At 36.9% G+C, this 25,972-nt stretch overlaps 2 protein-coding genes across 3 annotated transcripts; both read right to left on the reverse strand.

The window, feature by feature from the left end:
* Window positions 1-9,825: 9,825 nt before the first annotated feature.
* Window positions 9,826-15,365, reverse strand: LOC113310918 (ubiquitin-activating enzyme E1 1-like). Of its 2 annotated transcripts, none has more exons than XM_026559736.1 (7): window positions 15,127-15,365; window positions 14,564-14,848; window positions 13,842-14,059; window positions 12,587-13,381; window positions 11,347-12,215; window positions 10,819-11,251; window positions 9,826-10,689 (listed from the first exon to the last, which is right to left on the reverse strand). In XM_026559736.1, exons 2-7 carry the CDS (start codon window positions 14,706-14,708, stop codon window positions 10,093-10,095), a joined length of 3,057 nt encoding a protein of 1,018 aa, XP_026415521.1. In that variant the 5' UTR covers window positions 14,709-14,848; window positions 15,127-15,365; the 3' UTR covers window positions 9,826-10,092. The 2 variants fall into 2 exon arrangements, with proteins under 2 accessions (XP_026415521.1, XP_026415519.1); XM_026559734.1 differs by having other exon boundaries at window positions 14,564-14,880.
* Window positions 15,366-21,618: 6,253 nt separating this feature from the next.
* Window positions 21,619-25,043, reverse strand: LOC113309487 (serine/threonine-protein kinase STY17-like). The gene is made up of 3 exons (XM_026557907.1): window positions 24,640-25,043; window positions 23,462-24,539; window positions 21,619-22,147 (listed from the first exon to the last, which is right to left on the reverse strand). The coding sequence occupies exons 1-3, from the start codon at window positions 25,041-25,043 to the stop codon at window positions 21,857-21,859; spliced, it is 1,773 nt and encodes a 590-aa protein (XP_026413692.1). The 3' UTR covers window positions 21,619-21,856.
* Window positions 25,044-25,972: the final 929 nt, after the last annotated feature.

Here is a 25,972-nt window from a genome sequence, read left to right on the forward strand (position 1 = left end):
GGGGGGAATTGCCTCGAGCATTTTGTGATCCGGCAGTATCACAAGTTCACAACTGGTCATTTGAGAATATAAACAGTATTTAATCTATTCATTTAATTAAACAAATGCTTGTTATTTATTTATTGATGATCGAAAAATTGTACTGATAACTTATACCCGTCGATAACTAAACTTTACTAATTAATCGAGAAACAAAAATTTATTCTAAAAACCAGTCCGTTCTAACATCGGTTTCATGTGTTTTATTATTGTATATAGGGCTGCACATGGGTCGGGTTGGGTCGGGTTTGGCCTCACCCGTCAGTCGTCACCCAACTCACTGATGGTGGGTAACAGAAGTTGTCACCCGCAACCAACCCAACATTACAATGGGTCGGTTTTCACCCGACCCACATTACGGTGGGTTGGATCGGGTGGGTGGTGGGTTACCCACCATAAAATACAATGAACATTACATTAAGAACCCAATTGAAATAAGCCAACCCAAAATCAATCTTAGGAAACAAAACCCTAATTAGTATTTACAAATTACAATGATTCCTAGTCTCACCTTTGGTTGTTGGTTTACTGGTGACGATGTTGATTGATTGTTGCTGGTGATGCTGTGATTTGATTTACAAAGCGAAGAGAAAATGAAAAAATAAACTGAGCCTCTAAGACTGCCGTTGAAGGGAACTGATTGAAGACTCTTCAGTGAAGAGAAGCTACCGATGATTAGGTTTAGGCATTATATATTATCACTTCAATGGATGTGGTTAATCTAGGATAGGTAATCTAAGGATTAGCATTAATTTAGAAATATTTAGGTGGGTGGGTGGGTTGGGTCGGGTGAGGAAAGTTGTCACCCACAGTCGACCCACCATACGATGGGTTTTGATGTTGTGGCCCATAATCGACCCGCTCTTAAATGGGTTGGGTCGGGTGCGGGTAATTTCAGGCGGATGTGGGTTGGGTTGGTGGATTGAGTCGGTTTTGTGTAGCCCTAATTGTATATATGTGATGATCGAAATTACAAAAAACAAAATGTAAAAAAATGTTCTAATGACTGAATGATGTGATTGCATAAAATATTTGAATGCAGTACCTTGGTTATAATTGGATTTGTTTGATAAATAGAACATTTACGGAAACCGAACTACTTGTAAATTGCGATGTCATGACACATTCTGATTTTGTTTTCAAAATCAATTTGGCCCTGTTTGTTTGGTACTTTCCTCTGCGAGAGGGAAGGTTTTCTGAAATTGTTTTTAGACCTGAAGGGATAAACTTGATAGGTAAGAATTGGTGGAGATACTACAATATGAATGACTGTTTTATAATCTTGAACAATTTCTGTAAGGTTTCCGATTACCTAAATCGCTTAAATCAATATATGTTAAGAGGTTAGAACTACTTGTAAATTGCGATTAGTTTTGATTCCACGTTACCACGTAACTATTAATCTTAAATTGATGAGACAGAAAAATAAACACCAAAGGGGTAACTTGGAATATTCGAATGTCATGGCATTTGAGGAATGCAAGATTTGGAAACCCAACTATAATCTTAAATTGATGCATCATCGATTATAATGTTGATAACTACTAAGATTCAAATCCAGTCATCATCGACTAGTATTGTTGTTATAAAAGTTTCAGTTTGCAAGAAGTTAATGATCTCATTATAAGAAACTTCCCATTAAATGTGTATGACCAATCTTTATGCACTGTTCAAAGTACACAGGGTTTGAAATTTGAACGCGGGGTTGGGGTTACATTAGGTATGATAAATGCCACCAATAGATAGAAATTAGAAAATTGACATGTGTGCAGGGAGGTTCTTATCCTCACTTAAGCTAGTTTGGCAGTTTAATTAATTCTGTTCATGTGTTCTATCAGCACACAGAAGCGATAGCTAAGATCTCCTGACCAATGTGACCAAGACTGTGTGCCATTTAGATCAGTGCATTTGTTGATAATGTGAAATTTAGAGGCTAACACGGTGCAAAGCCATAGGTAAATATATTTCCCAAATAATTTGTATAAGGTAGCTTTATAAAGTAAAAGAAAAAGGGAGACGATGAAAAAGACCATCTTTTTACTATGCCAGTTTGGTCTCACATTTACTCAGTTAACACGTGGTTAAAAGTTAAAAAATGGTCCTTCATAGAGAAAACTTGAGCACTGTGGTTTCCATATACTTGATTCACGGATACGATGCACATCCTAATCATGGATTACCATGAAAAATTACAGAGATCATCGAGATCACGTAGTGGTTACAGACAGCGAAAGGCAATTAGCTGTTAGCAGTTCTCGTGCGGAAGATTGACATTATTATAGAGGGAATACTCCAGCCTTTTGAATATCTTGATCGCCATGTGAAACAATTCTTTATTAAAGCAGTGACATTAACTAGCAAACCTTAAAACTATTAGGTGCCAATAAGCTAGATTAATTTTTTTTTCCTACGGGTTTTGGAGGCATTGCACAATTTTCCTCACAAGGAGCCAGCTCTTCCGATGCGGTTTCCTTGCCCAACCGTTTACGTAGGCCCAAAAACCATTTGCTTATGCAGTTGAAGGCAAAACCGCAAGACAAGAGGCTGTTGCAAATTGAGTTTTTTGTTTTTTTAAGAAAACTTAGGAGAACACATACTAGTGATAGAGCTAGCGGCGTGAGGAGTGTCACTACTCCCTTGATTAGCATTCGTACAAGCAATAGCTAATTCAAAAGTTTTTAAGTTATGAAGTCTATGAATAGTTTTAAGAGATGATGTTGTTTCCTTCCTCCACACCAGTTTTTCTTCTACTTCTTTCATGGTAGCTGAGGTGAATCCTCCTTGGACAACATATTGGTAGAGCATTGTGAAGCGGACAAGAATCTTTTCGACTTGGATTTCAACGTTGGTGTGCTGCATTTTTTTGGTTCATATGAAAGCTAGATCAGCTAATCATGTTGCTACCCATTCTCCATTGTGTCCTGGATGTACTCTAGTCCCAAATTCCCAATGATATTTCCTGCAAAATATATAATTGTTGGAGCAACGTAAATTTTTTGAGATTCGGGGTATTGTAAAGTATAAATTCTTCTCACAATTCCAAAGTTTCCTCTTGGAATAGTAGGAGGAGGTATTTGGATATCAGTATCCTCCTCAACGGAGAAGAAGACACTGTTGAGGATGTGATCTTGCAAATGGTGTATTTTTTTATGAGAGCATAGTTGGCGTTTAATTTTCTCAATAGTATGTTTGGCATTTAGCGCAGTGTGATTAAAAATATTGGCATACCAAGCTTTCCAAATGAACCGGCATGCAGTAGCATCTATGTTATTACTGTAAGCAGTATTGTTATTTGTATCAAACCAGGATGTGAACCAGTCCAGGAAATTTTGTTGGAATCTTGCAATAATGAACATCACCTTACATATATCATAAATAACATGTAAAGAACTGAACCAAAACAACTCTCTGAAACAACTTGACGAGGGTGAAAACGCGGGGGTACCAAAATACACCAACACTTTTTTCTTAGGAAATCTGTATGGACAAACTCAATACAACTCTGAGAGGTAAACTCAATCAAGGAATAATATCTTAGAGTTATATCTCTCTCGCGCGCGATTAGAACGTTTACAGAATCAAATCCGTGAACCTAACCACAAAGAGATAACTTGGATAGTGCCAAAGACCAATGTCCAAGAATCAATCAAGTCGTATCCAACAAACTAGGTAGGATGTCTCTACTATGATTGATCAGCGCACGACCTGTGATATTTCAATTATAAAGATAAACAATATAATGCGTAAAAGGAAATAACACAGACATCAGAAGTTTTGTTAACGAGGAAACCGCAAATGCAGAAAGACCCTGGGACCTAGTCCAAATTGAACACCAAAGTGTATTAAGACGCTACAGACACTAGCCTAATACCAATTAAATTCGGACTGTAATGTAGTTAATCCCTAAAAGGTATCCCACCGATTAAGGTACAGTCGCGCTCCTTACGCCTATTGAATCCCAGCAGGACTCCACGCAATTGATTCCCTTAGGTGACGTCACACCAACTAAGAGTTGCTTCAACTCAATTGAAGACTTTAAATCAAATTTGCCTCCACGGATTAAGCCTATATATATGATTTCCTTTTCAATCAAATATTTTGATCAAAGGTGTGGAAATTGATAGCAATACACAAAGTCTAGCTAACCTCAAAATCCAAACTTATGCAACCCGAAGTGCAGCCTAGATTATTATTCTTCACCTCACAAGTATAAAACACGTGGAATCAACAAGTTTGAGATGAAGAGAACTTTGATGATTTCTATCAATCTTGATCAAGTGAAAAACTCGACAATCGATCAAGATCAGGATACTTGAGTTATCAAGGAAAGATATCTGGACCTGGTTTCACGAATCCCTACGAAGACTTTGTAGTCGCTAGACCCTAAAAGGGTTAGGAAGATGACGACTCTAGATACAACTAGGACACACCAAAAAGTAATGTCGGGATTCAAATATCCCAGTTGCTTGGATTTCCCCTTTTATATTCATTCAAAGCATAGGTTGCTTTAGGTTTAAGCTAAGATAGCTTTGGAACCAAGCAAACAATATCCACCGTTGGATGAATCTTTGAATCTGATTCACATAAACAAGATATACACTCTGGTTAGGTGAAACCGTAACCGAAACGTGTAAAAAGACTATGTTCAACATGATTAGCCGAAACTAGTCGGTTTGAACTTAAAATCTTAATATTCATTTTCATGAATACATAAGACATTAACTCTGAGCCACAAACATGTGATCAAATAAGTCTAGTGTTTTATAGAACTAATCAAATGTTAATTATCTCATAGAAATAATTTAAACGCAATTGAAAATATAATCGACATGGTTAGTAGGTGTACAAGGTACAAATGTCATTTCCGTTTGTGAATCGTTTCAGTCACAGTTAGTGTACCGGTTTGTAAACATTTAACCAAACCGAGTTCTGAAGTTAACAGAACTTTTTAAGTTTGCGTACCGGTTTGGAAACACAACCGAGTTCATGAACACAGAACTGTTTCAGTTTGCGTACAGGTTTGGAAACTAATCTCGGTTCCGTAACCACAGTTCAAAAATGGTTTGCATATGAGAATGCGTACCGGTCTGGTTCACGATTGAAACAGATTTTCATATGATATACATAAAAATATGTGTACCATAAATTTGTAAGTCGACATATATATATAGCTACTTCTCTACGTGTACGAGTACATGTAATACGGGTTCAGACTTATAACAGTTTTCCCAGTTTGTAAGACTGATACCACTGTCTTGTATCTGAAACTATAGTAGTTCTATATTTCTCTCTAAATCGACTTGAAACATTCCCGAATAACATCAATGACACATAACACTGTTCCAGGCTATTTCCGAATGATTAACTTGAATCATGATTTTGATTCTGAACAATAAATTGTCCTTAATCGAAATTCATAAACTGTGAATAAATGTTCATTAAGCTTAGTCATTATATTTCGAGAACTAATAATCAAGATAAACTTGACTCAAAGTTCTTATATATGCATAATAGTCTAATTAGTTATGCGACGTCGTCTAAAATGGTAGAAAAGTGAATATAACTTGAGATATAGGTGGTTCAGTCTTCACTTACCTTTTGTTGATGAAGTTCTCCAAAAGCTTCAGTTGATCTTCGCCTTCAAACGGTAGAACGCAATCATGACTGCTGTGATCCATTATTTCTCAACTACATTTCTATCTTAGTCCGAGACTTAACTAATTGTGGACTAGAATTCAAGATATAATTTTGACAACTAAATTTGACAACAAGCTTGAGATAGTAACACTTGTGAGTTTTTCGACCGAGCAATGCTCTAACAGAGGGCAGAATCACAGGTTCAATAAGTTGTCCTTAACACATTAGTTTGTTGGTTGGGCAATGCTAAACCCCTCACGATGAAGATGTATCAAGGATAACACTGCCTGATATAACTTGAGTTAGCACAACGCAAGTTACCCACTCTTGAACTTAGCAACTAGGATTGGAAGTGAACGCGCCGCGCAAAACAAAGAAAGAAGTTGATTAAAAGAAGACTAGAAAGTAGTTGCTTATATTGTGTAAAAAAAATTCTGAGTTGTATTTATAGGAGATGATTGCTTGAAAATCAAGTTAGATTTAGGTTTTCTTATAAAATCAAATTTTTGTTCTTTCTTGTAAAACAATTAAAAACGGAAACGGAATTCTTCCATAAATAAAACACTTAGAGAAATTAATTTTGGAAATTGTTTCCTAAAGAAAAACTCGCAAAAATAAATCCGAGTAAACATAGGACTTGGTGCATGGTATAAGCGCATATTCATGGGTTGGGGCATGTATTGTTTTCCCCACCCGTAGCATCCTCGTTTATCAATATATCCATAAGAGAATGGTTATACAGTGGACATCCTTCTCTTGTATGCCCAATGTGTGACTAAAGAGATTCATTCACTCAAAGAAAATGAGTGAGTATCCATAGAACCCTTAGGTACTAAGATCAAACCACTCTAAGACCAAAAACATTTTAGTTAAAACTCATTTTTCTCCAACAAATTTGAGTTTGAGTCAAATTCACCATGATTTGGACCATAAAGATGATGCCAACCAGAAGCGACATTAGGGAAACTCATGAATAAGTGAGTCGTAGTTTCCTCCCCGCTATTGTACAACTTGAAAATATGATGAATGTCATGCAATATGTTAGTGGTCTTTGTATTTGTGAGAGCACATTTCCAGAGAAAGATTTGTGTAGCAAGAGCAATGTGCATTTTCCAAGTAGCCTCCACTACGTTGGTTGGGTGTCAGCTCCATAAATCTGATCAATCTTAGCTCCGTAAAGGGATTTTAGAGAGAAGTTTCCCATGTTTTTCAACTTCCACTGAATTTGATTATCTTCACTAGGATGAAGGGGAGTGTCAATGATATCCTTAGTTTCAGCAGGAGTGAACCTGAGGTTTATTTTGGAAATGTTCCACTCCTCATTATCCAAAAGAAGATATTCCACTAAAAGGAGGTTGTTAGGGAAGTTATCATGCTTCGCCAGAAAAATATTGTTGTCGGGATTCCAGATATCTTCCCAAATGTTGACTCTTTTGCCATTTCCAACACTCCATCTACTAAAGTCTTGAATTTATTGCTTATGCCTTCCAGAATGCTTTCCAAATCTAAGAATCTCCTACCTTGGGATTGGTATCCATATTGAGAAAACACTAAGACCATCTCCAACGCAATGGGTAAAGGTCTTAAAATTGCATGACACATTGGATTTAAGACCTTTTCCACCAAATTTTATTCTCCAATGCAAGGGTGAAAGTCATAAAAAAAGATGACATGGCTAAGTGGGGGTAAAGGGGGAAGGCTAGATTAGACTTTCTTCATGACCTTGGGTCTTAAGTCCACATCATTTTTTTGTCTCTAAATTTAAATAAAAAGTGTTAGATAAAACCTTGGAGATTGGAGATGAACTTTAGCTAAAAAAATTTACATTCATCATCTTTTGTTATTTAGCAATGACCCACAAGTAAAAAGGTGCAGATAAGACCTCCACATATGGTGACCTTGACCCCTTGCATTGGAGATACTTTAATGGTACCCTTTATCTATATACCATCTCAACTATTTTTCCTAACCCACCAAAACATTTATTTTGTTATACCCTGATAATTCACCGATGTCTTCTTTCTGAGAAACAGAAACACACTAAACATTCTGTTCATTATCTTCTTAATTGCTCGCTAGAGTTCTTGTTTATCAAACTCTACCCAAATTCACATCTCTCTTATGAAAACATACAAAGTTACGTTTTTGTGTTGATAGTGCCATGGTGGACGGAAGGAGCTAATAGGTGCTTGATGAAATGCCTCAGTTATTACCACAACAAGAACCTTTTGTTATCAAAAACATAAGTTATGGAAACCTTTCGCATGATATATTTCTTTATTTTTGAACGAGAATTTGTGTGGTTTTCTTATTATAAAAATTAATAAATATGGACAAGCAGGTATAAATCATGTGTGATTAAGGGAAAGAGATTCAATTTGAGCTCTAGTTAAAGACTTCTATGCAAGTTTGGTAAGCCTATCTTTGACGGAAATGACAACGAATATGAATATGAATCAAGTCGATGGAAATAATAACCGAATGCGATAGAAATGATTCAAAATTGTTTTCTACTACCCCACTATTCGTGTATGAACGATATTCGCAACGATTTCTAGGTTATGATCAATCAATGATGTACAACAATCTTCAAAATAAATAAATTTTGTGAATATTACCAAGAGTTCAACATAATATGGTTCATGTTGACCCTAGTGTTAAAGTCTCATATTTTATTGATGTTGATACTAGAACTTGGAATATTGGTATATTAAATACTCGATGATGCTTCTGTTCAGAAGATCATTGCCATTTTCCTTAATCCAGTTGTATACTCCTGATAGGACATGAGGGCTTGGGAGATTTCAAAGAATGACAAATTTTCCTCTAAATCTGCCTACTTGGGACTCAGGGGGCTTAGGCCCTCCGCTTGTAGTAAACTTTGGAAGTGCATTTGGAAACTTCGGGTTCCTCTTCGTATTCAACTCTTTATTTGGAAAGCTGCTAGGAATGCTTAGCCGGCTAGAACTGTTTTGCATACTAGAATGCCTATGAGTTATGTTGATTGTAGTAGATGTTCTAACCCTAGTGAAACTATTATGCATGCTTTGATCCTTTGTCCTTTTGCTAGTCATGTTTGGTTTCTGGCTTCCTTTTGTGTTAATACTAATGCTTTCATTGATAAAACTCTTGTTGATTGGCTGAAAATCTGGTTGATTGACCCACTTTCTAAAATTCCTGATGATATGCATTGTATATTTGTTGTTATTTTGTGGCCTTTACGGAACAATAGAAATAGCCTTGTTTTTGGAAATCTAAAAGAAACTCATGCTAATGTCATTAATAGAGCCAAGGCTATGTTAGGACTAAACCTCAGACTCCCCCTAGGTGTGCCATTACTTATAGTGATTCTTGGATGCCCCAACTTTTGGATGGATAAAATGCAATACAAACGGAGCTTATGATGACATTACAATAGCTAATGGGTAGGTTATGTGATGCGGGACTTTTCTTATAAAGTTTCTTTTTGTGCATTTATGGTTTTTGATGTGAAATCTGCGGAAGAGGCCGAAGCTAGAACTATCTTAGCAGCACTAAAAAAGGCAGTGGAGCAAAAATGATGCAAAAGACCTTATCAACCAATTTTTTCTGTAAGGTTTGATGGTACCCCAAAGACTGATACAATTTTGAAAGATATTCAGTTTTTTGCTTCTTCTTTAATCGGATGTATCTTTACTTTTTAACCTAGAACTTGTAACATGTACTGTGGGCAAAACAAACAATTCTAAATATTTACTGGTCCTCTCTTCCCTGTTTGCCTATGACAGTAGCTGAGGCAAACCATTAGCCTTTTTTGAAGGCTGTTGTCTTAAATAAAAAAATAATAATAATAAATGATATGGTTTTCAGTTCCATGATAGATCTTTTTATTATAACAAATTATAGGCTTATCTAAGGATTTTTTTTAATTTCTTATACCTAAAGGATTAAATTGCAGTTTGCTTCTTAACGGTTTTGTTAGTGTTTTCTGGGGGTATAATCAGCCTACTCATTAATTCACCAGGAACTACTCGCAAACCTTGTCAGCTTCATTAGCGTATTAATCAACAACACTAAAACCCCTTATCTGGGCAGCTGGGTCCAAAACAGCCTATAGGGCCAGCCATAAAAAACTATGCAATCTTCAAGGGATACAAAAAAACTTCCAAGTACAGTGTCAACTGTAAATCAACTCTTTCATGAATGAAACCAAGAATTCTTTTAAGCAAAAGTGAGAATATGTGGCAAAAGAAAGCACATACGCCGATTAGACATCGTGCGATCGGTGTTGGCTTTTTAATAACAATTTATGTAGAAATGTAAGTGTAAAACACGCATCCCCTATGCGGGATGGTGCTATGGAACTTTAGACAAAAACTGATTCACCGTAAACATCAAACAGAGTACTGATAGACTAGGTGCAAATGGAACCAGTGTTTAGCGAAAGTAAACAGAAACCTGGGGGATGTCAACGTCATTGTCTTCATCATCGTCGCATGCCACCACCACATCCACATGGTTCCGGTATGGAGGAATTTCCAACCTGGCCACTTCCGTCGCCAAATCCACCACCGTGCGATCCATCCTATCCCTGTGCCTTGAAAACATACTGTTGTAAAGTAAGCAAGTCCCACATGAGATACTGTACGCATTTAATCCTTTGTCTTCCATCCATTGCAACAGCTCCTTCAATGTTGGGTTGTTCCTTATAATCCATCGGTCCCACACAGTCCAGGACATATCCCTATGCTTGAAAGTCTTTGGTGGAACTGGCTCAGCAATGGAGAATAGTGGAAGTGCTAGGTTAGCGAAAGTGTTCCGATAGTCCTCCAACTTGTGTCCCCCGTCTATCACCTTGTATAACTCCAGGCAGACAAGACCTGTTGCCATAGCAGTGGCGGTTGCGATGGCAGGGATGATTCTCCCAGCAATGAATTTGGCCTTGAGCTTGTCGACTTCCGGGATGCTGTAGTTCCTCGCCCTCATATTAGCAAGGCCAGCTATCATGTCCATGTGGTAATTTGTGTCATCATCCTACAAAAAAAAAACACGTAAGGCGGAAAACTTAGAGAATTCAAAGGCGCAAAATAATACGTGAACACTGTGATAAGATCAAACAAGAGTAAGTACACATGTTTCCCTGCACCTTGGAAAAGAACTAACCTTCTCAAATTGTATCGGATTCATCTTGAAACCAGGAGGCAGCTTAGTAAAGCAATTCTCCAGCCTCAAAATCAGATCATTGATGACTGCATCGTCATCTACAGAAGCAGCAGAAACATTTGTGGCTTTCTCATCTGTGACAATCTTTACCCCTTGTTTGGGCTGGAAATCTGGGACAATCACTTTGCTAACAGCATCAGCCAATTTGTTAGGGTTCTTAGCCCAGTCAGGAAGTGGGATGCCAAATGTCTCGGCTCGCAATATGGCACCTGCCATGACGAAGTTAATGTGACCTGGGTCATCGACTGAGAACTCAAGTGGTCGGGGAAAACGCTTTGGAGCTGACCAGAACGGTGCCCCTGAGCTAGTTGCGGAGTCCTCGGGAAAGGTAAAAGTCAACTGCTTTACACGATTAGCAAAGTAATCTCCAAACCTGTTTGGATAAAAAATTGAAGGGTCAATGATTAGACAATTATACAGTGTACTAAGCCAAGGAAGAGGGACAGATTAGCATCTAAGAGTCAGTACTTTAACCGGGCCCAGGTGATGCAGTCTTGGAATGATTCACATCTCTCGCTGTCAAGGCACTCAATAACACGCTCCAGATTATCTCTTGCCTGGGCATCACCTGCAGTCTTCATGGCAGCGTTGTATTCACTCCGATTAGATAGGTATGCATTTGCTTCAGCAGGAGTTTTCTCCAGTAAGCCCTCAAATTCGGATCGTGCCCATGTAAGGCAATGATCAATGTTATGCGGGAAGGAGTGAACAGTACACATGGGAGCTTGCTTCTCAGGTGGATCTCTTGATGCACCATAGTTCTCTGTCAAGTGAGGGATAACCATTTGTGTATTGCATTTGGCACCAAGAGTTCCAGACTCCAAAAGTGGCTTCTGGAAATATAAGCACCTTTGATCCATGTACATTCGAGCATTAACATTATCAAGCGCATTAATGACAACATCAAGATTCTCCCAAAATGCATCATTGAACACATTCTCTGTCTCGGGGCTCGCACGATTTTGCAGAGCTTCAACATGAAGACTTGGGTTGATAGAACTGGCAGCTGAAGCGGCAACAGTAGATTTTCCTTGCCCAATGTTCCAATCACGAAAGAGGAATTGACGGCTGAGATTACTTTTCTCAATGACATCATCATCAGTAATGGTCAGCTTTCCTTGCTGATTGCAACAAACTCCCATGAGAGCTAGATTTTTCAAGAACTCGCACCCAAGGGCTCCAGATCCTACCATAAACACTTTAGCGTCCTCAAGTTTCTTCTGGATCTTGGATCCAAACACCGAAATCTGAGCATCGTACCGAGAATTCTGAGGCTTCAAATCGCTAGCGTCCAGAGGTTCAGTAGGGAGAGATTCCAATGAGTCGAAATAAAAGAACTGACACAAAAACAAGCAACACGTCAGCATATAGCTCACCAAGGAAACTCAAATACCATTCTGGAAAACTAGCTTAGCTGAAGGCCCCGACATAAAAAAAAGAATAATCTTAGGAACTCATATTCCTACGTTTTATAACTTAACAACAGCATTTGCTACAAATTTTTCACTTCCACACAAACTGCAAATGGTGTAATGTAGAAAAAAAGCATCACATGGCGCAGCAAGTGTGCTCAACAGGCACAAATTAATGAGCTCCACTAGTGGACACTTGCAAAATTCCATTCTTAGGGAACTTTTTTTTGTCCTAGCCTGATAAGATTGGGACTTACATCGACTTAGATAAAAATAGTAACACGTATTTCTCTTACCTGATAAAGAGGATGGAACTTCCCAGAGCAGGCCTTCATTACCTCCTGTCCAACAATACCACCAAACATGGCAGCCATTGGATTAAGAACGGCCCTAGCACCAAATGCAAAGTGTCGCAAAATTTTCTTATCAACCTCCTCGAGTCTTGCATCTTCTGAAGCCTCATTAATAGCAATAGCGACAGAGATTAATTTATCTGCATCTTCCTCAGATCCAGCAACAGGGAAGCGTTGCAATTCAGTTGTGAATTTATCCAGTGCTTGAAAGGCTAAGTGCAACAAAGGTGGACGATCGAACTTTGAGAAATCACTCAGAAGGAAGTCACCGGGATCCTTGAGTGCCTCCCTTAAAGACTTGAAGTTTAACAGCTTGGGTTGTTTCACCTGAGTGACAATACCACCTCTAGCATATGCGCCATAATTTGTAGTGTCCTCGTCGAGATTGAAAGAGTATGGCCTGGTGTTCTTAACCTTTCTCGGCTTTCCATCGTTCAGTTCCGGCATGCCTTGAACTTCAGAAAACAGCACAAGATCCCCATCTTGGAACTCAAGGCGTTCATCGTCAACACATGATACAAGTGCTGGGTTGTCATTGCTTATTGACACAATTATACCAGTATGTGGTTCCTCGCCGTCGACATCAAGAACAGTAAAATTAGGGCCAAAGTCACAAAAAACACTACCAAAAAGCCCTCTGACTTCGGTTTTGATGAAGGCAATTGGGGGTTCTTGACTACGGCAAAATTCATCGAATTCAAAGGCTTTCTCTAAATTGACATCAGTAAATACTACAGCCTGCACCACCAAAAAGGTCCAAATCATCACCCATGAACCAACAACAACAAAATAAACCAATTATGTGAATATATTACATTCATTTTTAGAGACCCGCCATTTCACGTGAAGGAGAAGTAAGAAAAAACTATCTAACATCAGAAACATAGCTTGTATCACATACAATGTCCCAATATCAGGATGTCAAGTATCCTATCCAGAATTTGCAATATAAATATATTCGGCAATCTCATACAATTTCCCAATATCAGGATGTCAAGTATCCTATCCAAAATTTGCAATATAAATATATTCGGCAATCTAATGACAGAAAATCTGTCACTTAAATACTGAGTGTGCCAGCTTCACATTAACTTATTTTGTAACATTTAGTAGGAAAGTGCAGGAGTTAGCAAAACAATGGAAATTCATGGACATATTAATAGGAAGCTAGAAATCCAGAGAAGAGAACAACAAGTACCTGGAAATTAGAGAGTTGATCCGTAGTCAAAGGGGTTGATAGAGCAGAAATTAAAACAGCATTATTCAGTTCTTGAAGCTTCGTTACAGAAGCAACTGCACGATTCTTTCCAACATCATCCTCTGAGAAAATAAAGTTGCTGGACAAGTCCCATAGTTCAACATTTCCCTCATCGTGCAATGTCACAGATTTGACACCAGCAAGGATAAGATTTTTTGCTACAAGATGCAAGAACCACTATAAGCTTTCAACAGAGAGAGAGAAAAACAGCACCACTACAGAGCAAAGCAGCCTACAAGCTTTTACCACTTATTAACATCAAAAGCATATAGACGTAACAAAGCAATTCTCTATACACGGTTAACAAATATGTTACTAACAGCTTACAACCAAATCAAGAACACAATACATTTCTATTCATCAACGAAAAACGCCTAAAAGCTGATGTATCACTGTATCAATGATCAAAAACCTCCATAAGAACCACAACACTCAACCAATCAAAATTTTAAACAGCTAGATCAGATCCCTAGGGCAAATTTACACAGCATAATTAAGGATCCAAGTATAAATTTACACAGAATTATCTCAGAACCAGCTAGGGTAAAACAGTAACAAGATCTACCAGACAAATTAAATAGCTACATATGTCAGACTGAAACCCTAACTACAAAATTCTGAATCAAACTCAACAAGACCTAGTGATAGAGTAGTAAACTCACCAATTTCTGCACCGAGACCTTGCATCCCAGAGACAAGGATGTTAGAAGCAAAAAGTCTCCGCATAGTTTCCCGTCCATAAACAGCAAGCTGTCTACTATGCAAATCCTCATCAATTTCATGCGAATTTCCATCACCTAAAGCCATCGCAGAAACCCTAGTTTGGTTCTCGTCGTCACCACCCGCAGAGTTTCTAGATTTCTTAATAAGAGCTGTAATCGAACTGTTAGGGTTGTTGTTCTCTTCTTTTTCTCCTCCTCCTACTAGTACTGATTCTCCTCCAACAGCTGCTCTCTTACAAGGAAGCATATGCAATATACTATTCACATATATTAAAAAAAAAAAAATATATATATTAAAAATAAATAATAAAGAAAAAAAAATACAGTAATAAAAAATAAAAATAGAGATGAAAAAACAAAAAAAGGGTTTGGTTGAAGAAGAAGAAGAAGAAGCAAAGAAACAAATTAAACCTACAAAATCAAAACCCTAGAATGTACTAACAGTCTAAAACCAGCGGAAGAAGAATCTAGAAGTTGATTTTTGACCAGATCAATGAACTCACCGTGTAGAACTTTCTGGAATGTAAGACTAAACCGAAGGAAGAAGAGTTGAATCTTTGTAAGGAAGTTGATGAAGCTTTATACTGTGAATTTTAGGGATAGAGTTTCAGATTTTGATCTTTCTGATGTCGGTCTAGTGAATGCTCTTTGTTTTCTTCCCGGAGCTTCTCATCTCTCTCTCTCTTTTTAAGTAAGTAGAGAGAAGAATGAGGAGGTGGTAGCAGTAGTATTGTGACTTGTGAGAGAAAGTTGGACTGGACCGGTTAAAAACTTCGCGAGGAGGGCACTGACGGGTCTTTTCTTGGCTTCGGCGACACACTAACTACAAATTCCAAAGGGGAACTTAGGCTCAGGCCCAACCCACGGATAACCCATAATATGAGGCCCTTAATTAAAAAAAGTTTAAATCTAGGCCCCGAGTTTTTAAAAGACTTTGATACCCTTATGCATATTGTCAAGCCTATAATTAAATAAAATTTAAATCTAGGCCCAAGATTATTAAATCTAGGCCCGAAATTATTAAAATACAGTGCGAAGGTGTAAACAGAAGTTACACATGCATATGGCATGTGTAACCAGAAGTTACACATCCTTATGATATGTGTAATGCAAAGTTACACTTGTATATATATGCAAAAAAAAATAGACATCAAAAAAAACACACACACAAAAAAAAAATACAGTTATTACTTTAATATTCATTTACAATAATTTCTTAGCATGTGTAACTAGAAGTTACACACACATCTGTTTAGTGTAATTGAGAGTTACATATGTGTCTATCTAGTGTAACTGAGAGTTACACATGCATCTGACTTGTGTATTCAGCGTCAACTCCAGTTCCAGCGAGACCATTACCACGTTTAAGCAATTATCTTTTATGAAGTTATCTAAAACCTGAAATATAACAACAAGCAATCAGTATTTATACGATTAAAATGAACAGTACATAAAACAATGTATATTTCAGTTTCACAAGCATTTGACTAGTGTAGCTAGCGGTTACATATGCATCTGAATTGTGTAACTGAGAGTTACACATGCATATAACATGTGTAACTAGGAGATACACATTCATCTGGCTAGTGTAGCTAGAAGTTATACATGCATATGACTAGTGTAACTAGGAGTTACATATGCATATTGGTATGTGTACCCAAAATCAGTATGTGTAAGTAAAAGTTACACATCTAATTAGCATGTGTAACTTGCATATACACATGCATCTGAATTATGTAATTAGGAGTTACACATGCATCAGACTTGGATATGTCAACATAAAATCAGCAAATCCATCTCTAAATGAATAACACTAGCAAAAACGAGAGGTGACTATCAAGCAATTACCAGTCATAAATAATACAGTTAACCTTGCAAGTGAATGAGAAGCTCTTAATTAAGATACGACTGCTTCAGCAGAAAGACGTTGTTAACACTGTATTAACAGAAAGACGTTTTACAACGCTAGTCTAGATGTACCTAAGCCATTTTCATATTATCGATGACGACGGACATTTTAAGCAACAGAAAGTAAAGCTTCAGACAGTAATTATACTGGCAGAATAATACAAACACCTGAGAACCTTGTGCTAGCACATTAATATCACAAAAAATGATCACACAACTGATTCAGCAGGGTATAGATATGAACCCATGAAAACAAAATGCATGTGTAATCAGTAGTTACACATGCATATGTCATATGTAAACAATAGTTACACATGCATATTAGCATAAGTTACACATACAATCATCATGTGTAACTAGAAGTTACACATCTAATTAGCATGTGTAACTATAAGTATAACCTGCATCTAATTAGTCTAATCTGCATCCACTACTACTCCCTACTACTAGGACTTGATGTTCTTTCCTCAATTTCATAAATATAACCACTATAACAGATAGAAGTTTCATCATTAGGTTACATATGCATATCCCATCAAATTAGATGTGTAACTATAAGTTACACATCTAATTTGCATGTGTAACTAGTAGATACACATTCATTTGGCTTGTGTACCTAGAAGTTACATATTTAATTAGCATGTGTAACTACTAGTTACACATCCATGGTCTGCCAATGTTAGTTAAACGTGCAAACTGTCATGCATATGGCTTGTGTAATGTGTAGTTAAACAGATGTATAAGTTAAGTGAAACCATTCCAGACCTATATCCATATACTACCTTTCAAGAAAAAGAAGTAGCTAGTCATAAGTAATCAGGAAGGCTTACTTGATAACGGTGTTCACTTTATCTGTTTGGATGTTGTACATCTTCTTGAAAGCATCCTTGTTTTCTTCTTGTTGTTGTCTTCAATCTTCTTCATTACGGACTCGGTGGTGAGTGGGTATTTCAGGATCTGGTAATGGTCAAGCTTGTTCCTTGGTAGTGCATTAATACATGGGTACTTGGGATTCCTTGCCTTCTGCAATGTCTTTGGCCTGTGAAATGTGACTGATGTGCAGATGTTCTTAGCCTTCTTCTTAATGGTTGATGCTCCAGCTTTGACAGCCTTGGAAGCTGGTATACTACAAAACGCATGTGTAATTGGGAGTTACACATGCATATGGCATGTGTAACTTGGAGTTACATATGCATATGGTATGTGTAATTGTGAGTTACACATCCACCCGTAATAGTTCGAAATATTGAAATATATGATGGAATTCAGCAATTACCCGTTCAAACAAGAAATCGTTTTTTGCTGGAGCGTCACCTGCACAAAAACAAGGGGAAACAAATAAAAATCTTGATTCAGTGCAGAAAACATAAAGCCTATACTGAATAATCTGGTGGTCAGCTTTACAAGTCTCATTTTTTCTCTAAATATGTGGGGTAAAAGTTAACAAGAAAAAAAAAACTTTTCAAGGTCTGGATAATTAAGCACACAAGAGATTGTATCCATCATAATACGGTACCTTTTAAGTCATTGAAGTGGAACCATAAGCCATTACCCTGTAGAATTTAGAAAACAATGACAGAAATCATCAAATTGCAAATGAACAATCATCAAATTATTATCATTGAATGCAATAGCTTACTGAGGTCCTCCATGTTTGGAATAGTAGCTGAAACAGCAATGAACCGAACATGAGCCAGAGCACCTGATTCCATTTTGGGGATGTGAGCAAGCATTTTAAAAGAAGTAAAAACAGCTAAAAAACTGGAAAAAGTTCATACACAAGCAAACTGTACTACAAGTAATTGGCAGTATAACTCAAGCATATGTAACTAGCATTCAATTAACTACAAAAAGTATATAACGAAGGCATATGGAGGCGGTCAAACTTCAAAATCCGTTACCAATTAGAATATGTAACTAGCAGTTACACATCCAATTGGCATGTATACATCGCAGTTACACATCCAATTGGCATGTGTAACTAGTAGCTGCATACCCAATTAGTTTGCATACTTTGAGTTACACATGCATATGTCATGTGTAACTTGGAGTTACACATGCACCCGTAATAGTTCGAAATATGGAAATATATGTGTAATTGTGAGTTACACAAAAATCAAGCTTCAACAGCAATAAATGAATTTAATGCTCTAACCAAGTGTATTAGAGAGGGAATACAAACCTCAAGAGCCTTTGATGAGCAGAATGGACACCTTCTTGTTGATATTTTTACACATTAATAAGGTAATATCAACAAGTGTATTAGAAAGTTATATTTTTACACAATAACAATATACTTCTTGCATACGTACTATGAGTATCTCAGTATCCAGCTTCTCAACAGATTGCTTTGCATGGTGATGTCCGAAATGCTGCTCATCCTGCTGCCTTACTAGATTGCACCTGAACTTTGTAACTGCAACCTAAGCATACATCTAATATCACCACCAAGTTCATTCTGCAGCTTCAATTGCAGCAGCAATGTTAAAGTAATATGTCGATTGAAACTATTTCAATCAACTAATAACGGATAGAAGTTTCATATTAGGTTACATATGCATATCCCATCAAATTAGCATAGTTACACATCTATTTTGCATGTGTAACTAATATATACACATCAATTTAGCTTGTGTAACTAGAAGTTACACATCTAATTAGCATGTGTAACTACTAGTTACACATCCATAGTCTACCAATACTATGCTGGTAAAAAAGCCTTACACTGTGAAGTGGGAAACCTGGTAAAAGTTCATACACAAGAAAACTGTACTACATGTAATCGGCAGTTACACATTCATATATCATGTGTAATTCGCAGTTAAATATGTCATAAGCATATGTAATAGGAAGTTACACATGCATATGGCATGTGTAAGCCGCAGTTACACTTCGGTGTTTTTTAAAGCCATCTTACCATTGGGAGAATAGATACTGAGATGAATTGGATCGGTAGAGATAGATTTGGAGCATCGTGTCCCTTAATTTGTTTCATCTGTGATCTCCTATCTCAGAGCAGCTACATAAATATAACAGATAAGCATGTTAGATGAAATTTATCAAATTGGGCCAGTTGTACAAATTATACTTAAATTTCAGAGAATCAAATGCTTAACGAGGACACCTTTGTATATCAAACAACAAAATTAGTTACAATGATGACCAAAATTTGCAGAGTAACCAAAACAGACCTAGGACCACGTAAAAAAACAGATTAAACATACTTCCAACATTTGCAGAGTAACCAAAACATTTGCAGCATGACATCGGAAAATGAAGTACCTAACAACCAAATAACTAAGACACAACCAGTGAGAAACAACCAAAAAATTTACCTCAAGAGCAAAACATTGGCAGCATGGCATCTGAAATGAAGTACCTATAATCATCTTTATCAGTTGACTTCTACTTCTCAGCACTGCTTTCTTTCATATATGTCAACACATATGAGCCTGGTGATAAGGATGAATCAGAGCTTTCTAATTTCTCAGAAAAGTACAACAATTGAGCAATCAAACTCTTTTGTGATTCAAGAGTGTTTACTGTTGTTTCATCTATAGCCACTTGGATAAACAAACTAACCAATGAAGCAGTTCTCATTCAATTTATCAATTCTGATATCACCAGTGCCTCCTCATCCTCCTAAAGAACCCCTACCTTCACCACCAACATCACCAGACCAGTTCATATGAGTGGATGAAAAATCAAATCAAATCTATGGGTAACAGAGACAATGATTCTTTGATACTGAATCTCAAAACATTATTTTAGATCGTAGCTACAAATTAAGATTTACGACGAATAGATATGGATTTTTTGTTCAAGTTTTTTCAAAAAATCTAAATCAAAACAACCAGAGTGAGTAGAAAATTGTAGATCTATGCTTCGATTTCAATTAGGATAGGTTAATTAAAAAAAATGAAGATATAGGTTCTGAAAACCCTAAAATCCTTAAGAGAAGATGATACTTATACGCAAAATCATGCTCATCTTTCCCATGATTAAGGATCTAAACTCTAATTAAGGATCAGATAATGAAATCGAGATTAATTTTCATTTTTTTTTTCAAAATCATTAAAATCAAACCACGAGAAATTTGATTTCAACTCGAAATCGATTAATGAAAGCTTTAAAGGAAGATTAACTTACCTTTCAATTCGTTTTTCCTGATGTATTTCTTCGATTTCTTTGGTTAATTATCAGACTAAACAAATCATCTGCATCTTCCGTAAGATCTATCTTTTGATCAGATTCAATCGATCTTTGACATAAATGAAACTACAGAGGCATAAAAGGAGAAGATGCAATCAATCGTTGTTGTTGCAGTCGAAGATTTGATGAAGACGAAGAAGATTTGATGCAGTCGAAAATGAATCTCAGGAACCCTAGAAACCATTATTCTACAACATAGAGAGATAAAGATGAAAGAGAAAGAGAATAGAGAAATGAAAAGAAGTTTCTGGGATTCCCTTGTATAAATACTAAAGGGCAATGTTGCCATTATTAAAGTTCGGAATAATTAATTATGGGCCTGATCTAAAGATAATTTGATTTTTCGGGCCTAATAATATCATTTTATGAAAGTGTGGAGTTGAGGGTGGAGGATCCATTTTGTGGGGCTTCTATATGTTTGAACCCATAAGGTCTGCTTGGGGTTTTAGATTCGAGTTTTAAATCAACTTGCTTTTGATAACATTTTAATTAATTAATTAAGTACATGTTAGGAATCATTAGTCCACCACTTATCATGATCTTGGTGATGTACTTATAGTATGTTATAAAATATACTCTAATCATGTCCTCAACAGCTTGCTCAAAGTGAGCATTGTACTCTCAATTGTTTTGTATTGCCAATGTCTCCCCGGGAATCAAGTAGTTTTACCTAATCCCCTAACCTAACCATGCACCATTTCCTAATCTTCCTCCTGTCTGCTGAAGAAGGGAAGATTGAAGCTACCCAAAATCATGGTTTTTCCTTTGTTTGCTCCTCAAACTCAACATAAGATCTCCCTTCAGTTAGTGTACCAAAAACCATTGAAAGTAGACATCCAAAACATATTGGCAAACAATAGGCATGGTCCATGGAAGTGGTTTTTGAGCATTTTCGATATATTAGATATCTAATTTCTTTTCTAAAACATTACAAAGTGAACATATTCTTGACTCACTGCATACAAGAAACTTTGCAACTCAGGGTTACTACATGTTTGCCACGTACATGAATGTAATCAAGTAGCGGCATTCTTTTACTTCTATTTATACAAGGACTTCTTTGGTTCAAGTGCAGTTCACTGTTCACTTCTGATGCTGTTCTTTGTTGTAAAGTCACCTACTGCTGTTGTTTGAGCGTAATAATAATCTGAGAATTTCGGAGAATGGAGGTCGCTTTGAGGGGCAATTGTTCCAGCATTTGACCATTAACGATCTCAAAATATGTGGGCAATCCTTAGGGATATCTGGTCTTAGCCCACACGCAGCAATTCCGACTGCAGCTTGAACTGGTGAATATGCAGAATATGCTGCTTCCCCTGTAACCATTTCCCACACTACCATTCCAAAACTATACACGTTGCTCATCCATGTTTCTGTTACACTCTCTGGATCACCTGCAATGATCTGCACCAACCAGTGAGAAGTTAACAAACCCAGTTACTACCAATAGCAGATTACAACAAGGTTGATGACACTAAAATAGTACGACGGACCTAGAATTGGCAAACCCATTAAGACTTGCAGCTTTGCGCAGTGGAACTCTTTTTACATATAAGAAGCTAATTAAACGATTAAAAGGCAACAGGTAAAGTGGGTTTGCATTCACGGAATAATTTCTAGTCGAGTTGAAGTCTCATCCCTAGTTTGTTAAATGAAACACATAGGCGTGCTTGGACAAAAGCAATCTGGGGTTCGAAGTTGAACATGATTATTCTGAGTTGTATCTAAATGCTGATATATTATGTTAGCTCAAACACATTGAGGACTTCAGTTATCAAAAACATCTAAACCAATACACTGAAAAAATTTCTTTCTTTCCATTCCCATCTTTTGATTAAGGTCACCAACACATGCTGTATTTTATATTTTGCTCAAGAGCTTTAATGTATCCTTTAGTTCTGGGCATTACTACATGTAACTAGAGTGATCCATATCTCAATTTTCTTCCTAAGTAATAGCAAACACCTACGCTATGCCCACAAAAATTGTTTCTCATATAAATTTTACTCCATATAATTCTATGGACAGAGTAGCCATTAGGCAACCTAGCTAGATACTACTCCCTCTGTTACTTTTTAATAGGTCAGTTTCTATAACAAAATATTTCAAAAAAATAGGTCAGTTTCCTAATTGGGAAAGTCAAATGTTACTTTAATTTTCTGGGACCACTTTTCTTTTAACTTCTTTTGATGACAAGTGTTATGTGGACCATTTCACTTATTTCTTTGGTTGACAAGTGTCATGGGGACTATTTCACTTCACTTCTTTTATTGACAAGTGTCTAGAGGACCACTTTCAATAATTAGTTCTCTTAATTTCCTTAATTTTCTCAAAAAAAGAAACTGACCTATTAAAAAGTAACGGAAGGAGTACAATTTAGGAATTATTGAAAGATGAACTAAGAGGGACATCAGATGATACTAATCGTGAGTGAGCCCTCGTCTCTCCCCTATGTCTGTCTTCTACTTTATAGTGGGATATACATGCTCTACTTCTCAGCCATCTATTTGATTCACTGTGGAGGTGTTCCTACGTTACCTATTGGATTGATAGGCCATGAACCATATTATTGCCATGACCAACAATAAGATTCATCAGGTCGAAACAGTGTGTTGAGCAAATTTTACTTCACTTATGTGTTCTAAATGACCATAAGGTCTAGCATGTAAAGTAACACTACTACAAATGAAGTTGATATTAAAGTGCCAATGGACTAACCTCGGGAGCTAGCCATTGGTAACCATCGGTTTCATAATCCGTTGCCTCGCCATTGTTCTTGCATACTCTGATAATATCCATGTTCCCAACTCGAGTATTTCCCTGCCTATCTAACAGTATTCTCTGCGTGTTGAGGTCTCTATAAGGAATGCCATGGTCATTCATAAACTTGATCCCAGCAGCAACATCAGATGCTATTTTGATTATGTCCTTTAGATTAAGCTTCTTTTTCTTCTGTATTAGCTCATGGAGTGTTCCACCTTCCATCATTTTTGTCACTACACATAACCCATGATTCTCTTCAACGGAAACCCCATAGAACTGTAAAATATTCTTATGCCCAAAGCTCATAAGCTCTAATAAATCTTTTCGAACCTCAAACTCATAAGGACTCCCTTTTCCGCACCCTTTCAGCTTCTCAATCATCACCCTTTTCCCCTTACAAACCCCTTTAAATAAATTAGGTCCAATCTGATCCAAAAACTCAATTTGATCAGAATTCAGTAGCCATTTCCCGATCTCATCCTGACCCGAACTTATTGTTTGCCATTCATCAACACAAACAGTGACAGACAAATCCGTCAAAGGAGTCTGTAGCTGAGTTCTTGTGTTTGCATTCTCCACCGCATTTTCATTTTCTTGCTGCTCACAGACATCACTCATTTCAGCAACTTCTTGGCCCCTATTGTTCTCCTGTTGACGCCCACATAGACCAAATGGGAGTTTCAGCGGCTTCGGCTTTTTCAAAGCAGATTTAAGTGCATTTTCGATACGCATTTTGAATGATTTCTCTTGGCCAGCTTCAACCAGAACAAGAATAATCCCTAATGTAAAACCCTTTTTCTCAAAGATCTGAATCTTTTTACAGCAAATGGAAGAACTGTCTAATGTGCCCGACATCGCCGGCCATGATATCAACGAATTACAAGCAAATGTAAGCTTAAAAACAGATCCATGAGTTCCATCATCAGTAACATCTTGAATATAAATTGCAGGAGTATTTTCATCTAATGCTGTCTGCTCTATCAATCTAATGTGAAGAAATACATCTTCCATTTCGAAACCAGCTAGCGAATAACTGTTGCAAACAACAAAAAACATTTGCAAATTCAGAAAAATTGACAAAATGGAAAATAAAAATGAACTAAACAGATTTTTGTTTTTCATTTCTTACTAACCTGACTGGTAATGAATCATAATGCTTTCGAACATTGGTAACAAGTTTCTCAGGAAGCTGACTACCAGGATATAGCTGTGTAAGATTTCTAATAACACTACCCCACATAAGTTTCCTACTACTTTGAATCCTAACCTTAGGTAAATCACTAATTGAATCAAGATTCAATGAGTTTTTAAGATTTGTAATAGCTTCTGATACATTTCTACTGATCTTCTGCAACTTTTTCTGCATCAATGAAGATGAAGTCGTACTGGTAGAAAGATCCAATTTCTCATAAGCAAAACTTGAATCATTTGATAAATTACCTTCTGATCTATCATGGGTTTTCATCAAAACTTGTTGTTCTGCCATATCTTCATCTGTACTATTCCTACCTGACCAACACTCTAATGCTGCTGCCATTATCAAAAAAGGGTTCTATCTAGCAATGTAAAAAATGATCTTATGTTTTGATTTTCACCATTAAAAAAGCAATGAAACAGGTAAAATGTTGTGTGTTTTGGATTGTTGCAGTTGGTGATGATGATAATGGCGGCGAAATATGTAGGATCGTGTAGGGACTGGCTAATCTATCTAGTATAGGAGTATCTCAGTGTCTAGTCTACTAGTGTTTCAGATGAGAAGTTAAGTGAAACGAGATGTGAAAATGTGTGCCGAGGAAGAAACTTACTAGTCCATTGATGTAAACCTAACTAGTTATAAATTGTTGATGATGGACCCCGTGAACACAATCCAAATCTAATTGATTGCGAAATCCTTTGAGCTTTTTAATGTTTTTGCAGAAGGTTGGTTGTGTTAGCTAGGTCACATAAATCAGGTCCTATGTGTATTTTTTTTTATACGAAAAAAAGGAAAACAGCCTCAACAAAAGACTAGTTTGAGTTTAGATTTCTGACTAAATCCTCTCATATATCGAGTTGATTCATCAGTTGTCTAAGTTCATCATTTTTCCATCTATCCAAAGTGATAGATTTGTTACAATAAACAGCTAGATTTGCGGTCAATGCATTGTTTGGTCTGTTAATTAAAATAAAAGAAGTAGCTTTAAAATTTAGAAGTTTGTTGTACTGGCTTCCAAAAAAAGAACTGTCTTTGAATCTATTTGCTCTGGTTTTAGCGTACATTCCAATCAGCAACAGCAAAGTTGGTTCCGAGTCACATTGAAATTCAATATTGTGGCCACTTAGTTCTGTTGCCCACTGGAAGGCTGATTCCGCTCCATTTAGTTCAAGAAGTTCCTTGGAGTTCCATCCCGACGATTCTCCTCTGGCTTCCTTGCAAGTGCCTGTATCATCCACTAGAGTTAGTGCTACTGCAGAGTCACAGACATC

This window comes from Papaver somniferum, chromosome 9 (assembly GCF_003573695.1).
Source record: "Papaver somniferum cultivar HN1 chromosome 9, ASM357369v1, whole genome shotgun sequence".
In the NCBI taxonomy this organism is placed as follows: domain Eukaryota; kingdom Viridiplantae; phylum Streptophyta; class Magnoliopsida; order Ranunculales; family Papaveraceae; genus Papaver; species Papaver somniferum.

What these genes read in the sequence shown, in the direction of transcription:
- LOC113310918 (XM_026559734.1), bottom strand. Translation starts at nt 14,870, where the DNA reads ATGCTTCCTTGTAAGAGAGCAGCTGTTGGAGGAGAATCAGTACTAGTA. An exon ending in AGGTCTCGGTGCAGAAATTG is followed by an intron (nt 14,060 to 14,563) that starts GTGAGTTTACTA and finishes TGCATCTTGTAG; the next exon opens with CAAAAAATCTTATCCTTGCT. An exon ending in ATCAACTCTCTAATTTCCAG is followed by an intron (nt 13,382 to 13,841) that starts GTACTTGTTGTT and finishes TTGGTGGTGCAG; the next exon opens with GCTGTAGTATTTACTGATGT.
- LOC113309487 (XM_026557907.1), bottom strand. Translation starts at nt 25,043, where the DNA reads ATGGCAGCAGCATTAGAGTGTTGGTCAGGTAGGAATAGTACAGATGAA. An exon ending in TATGATTCATTACCAGTCAG is followed by an intron (nt 24,540 to 24,639) that starts GTTAGTAAGAAA and finishes TGTTTGCAACAG; the next exon opens with TTATTCGCTAGCTGGTTTCG. An exon ending in ACCAATGGCTAGCTCCCGAG is followed by an intron (nt 22,148 to 23,461) that starts GTTAGTCCATTG and finishes TGGTTGGTGCAG; the next exon opens with ATCATTGCAGGTGATCCAGA.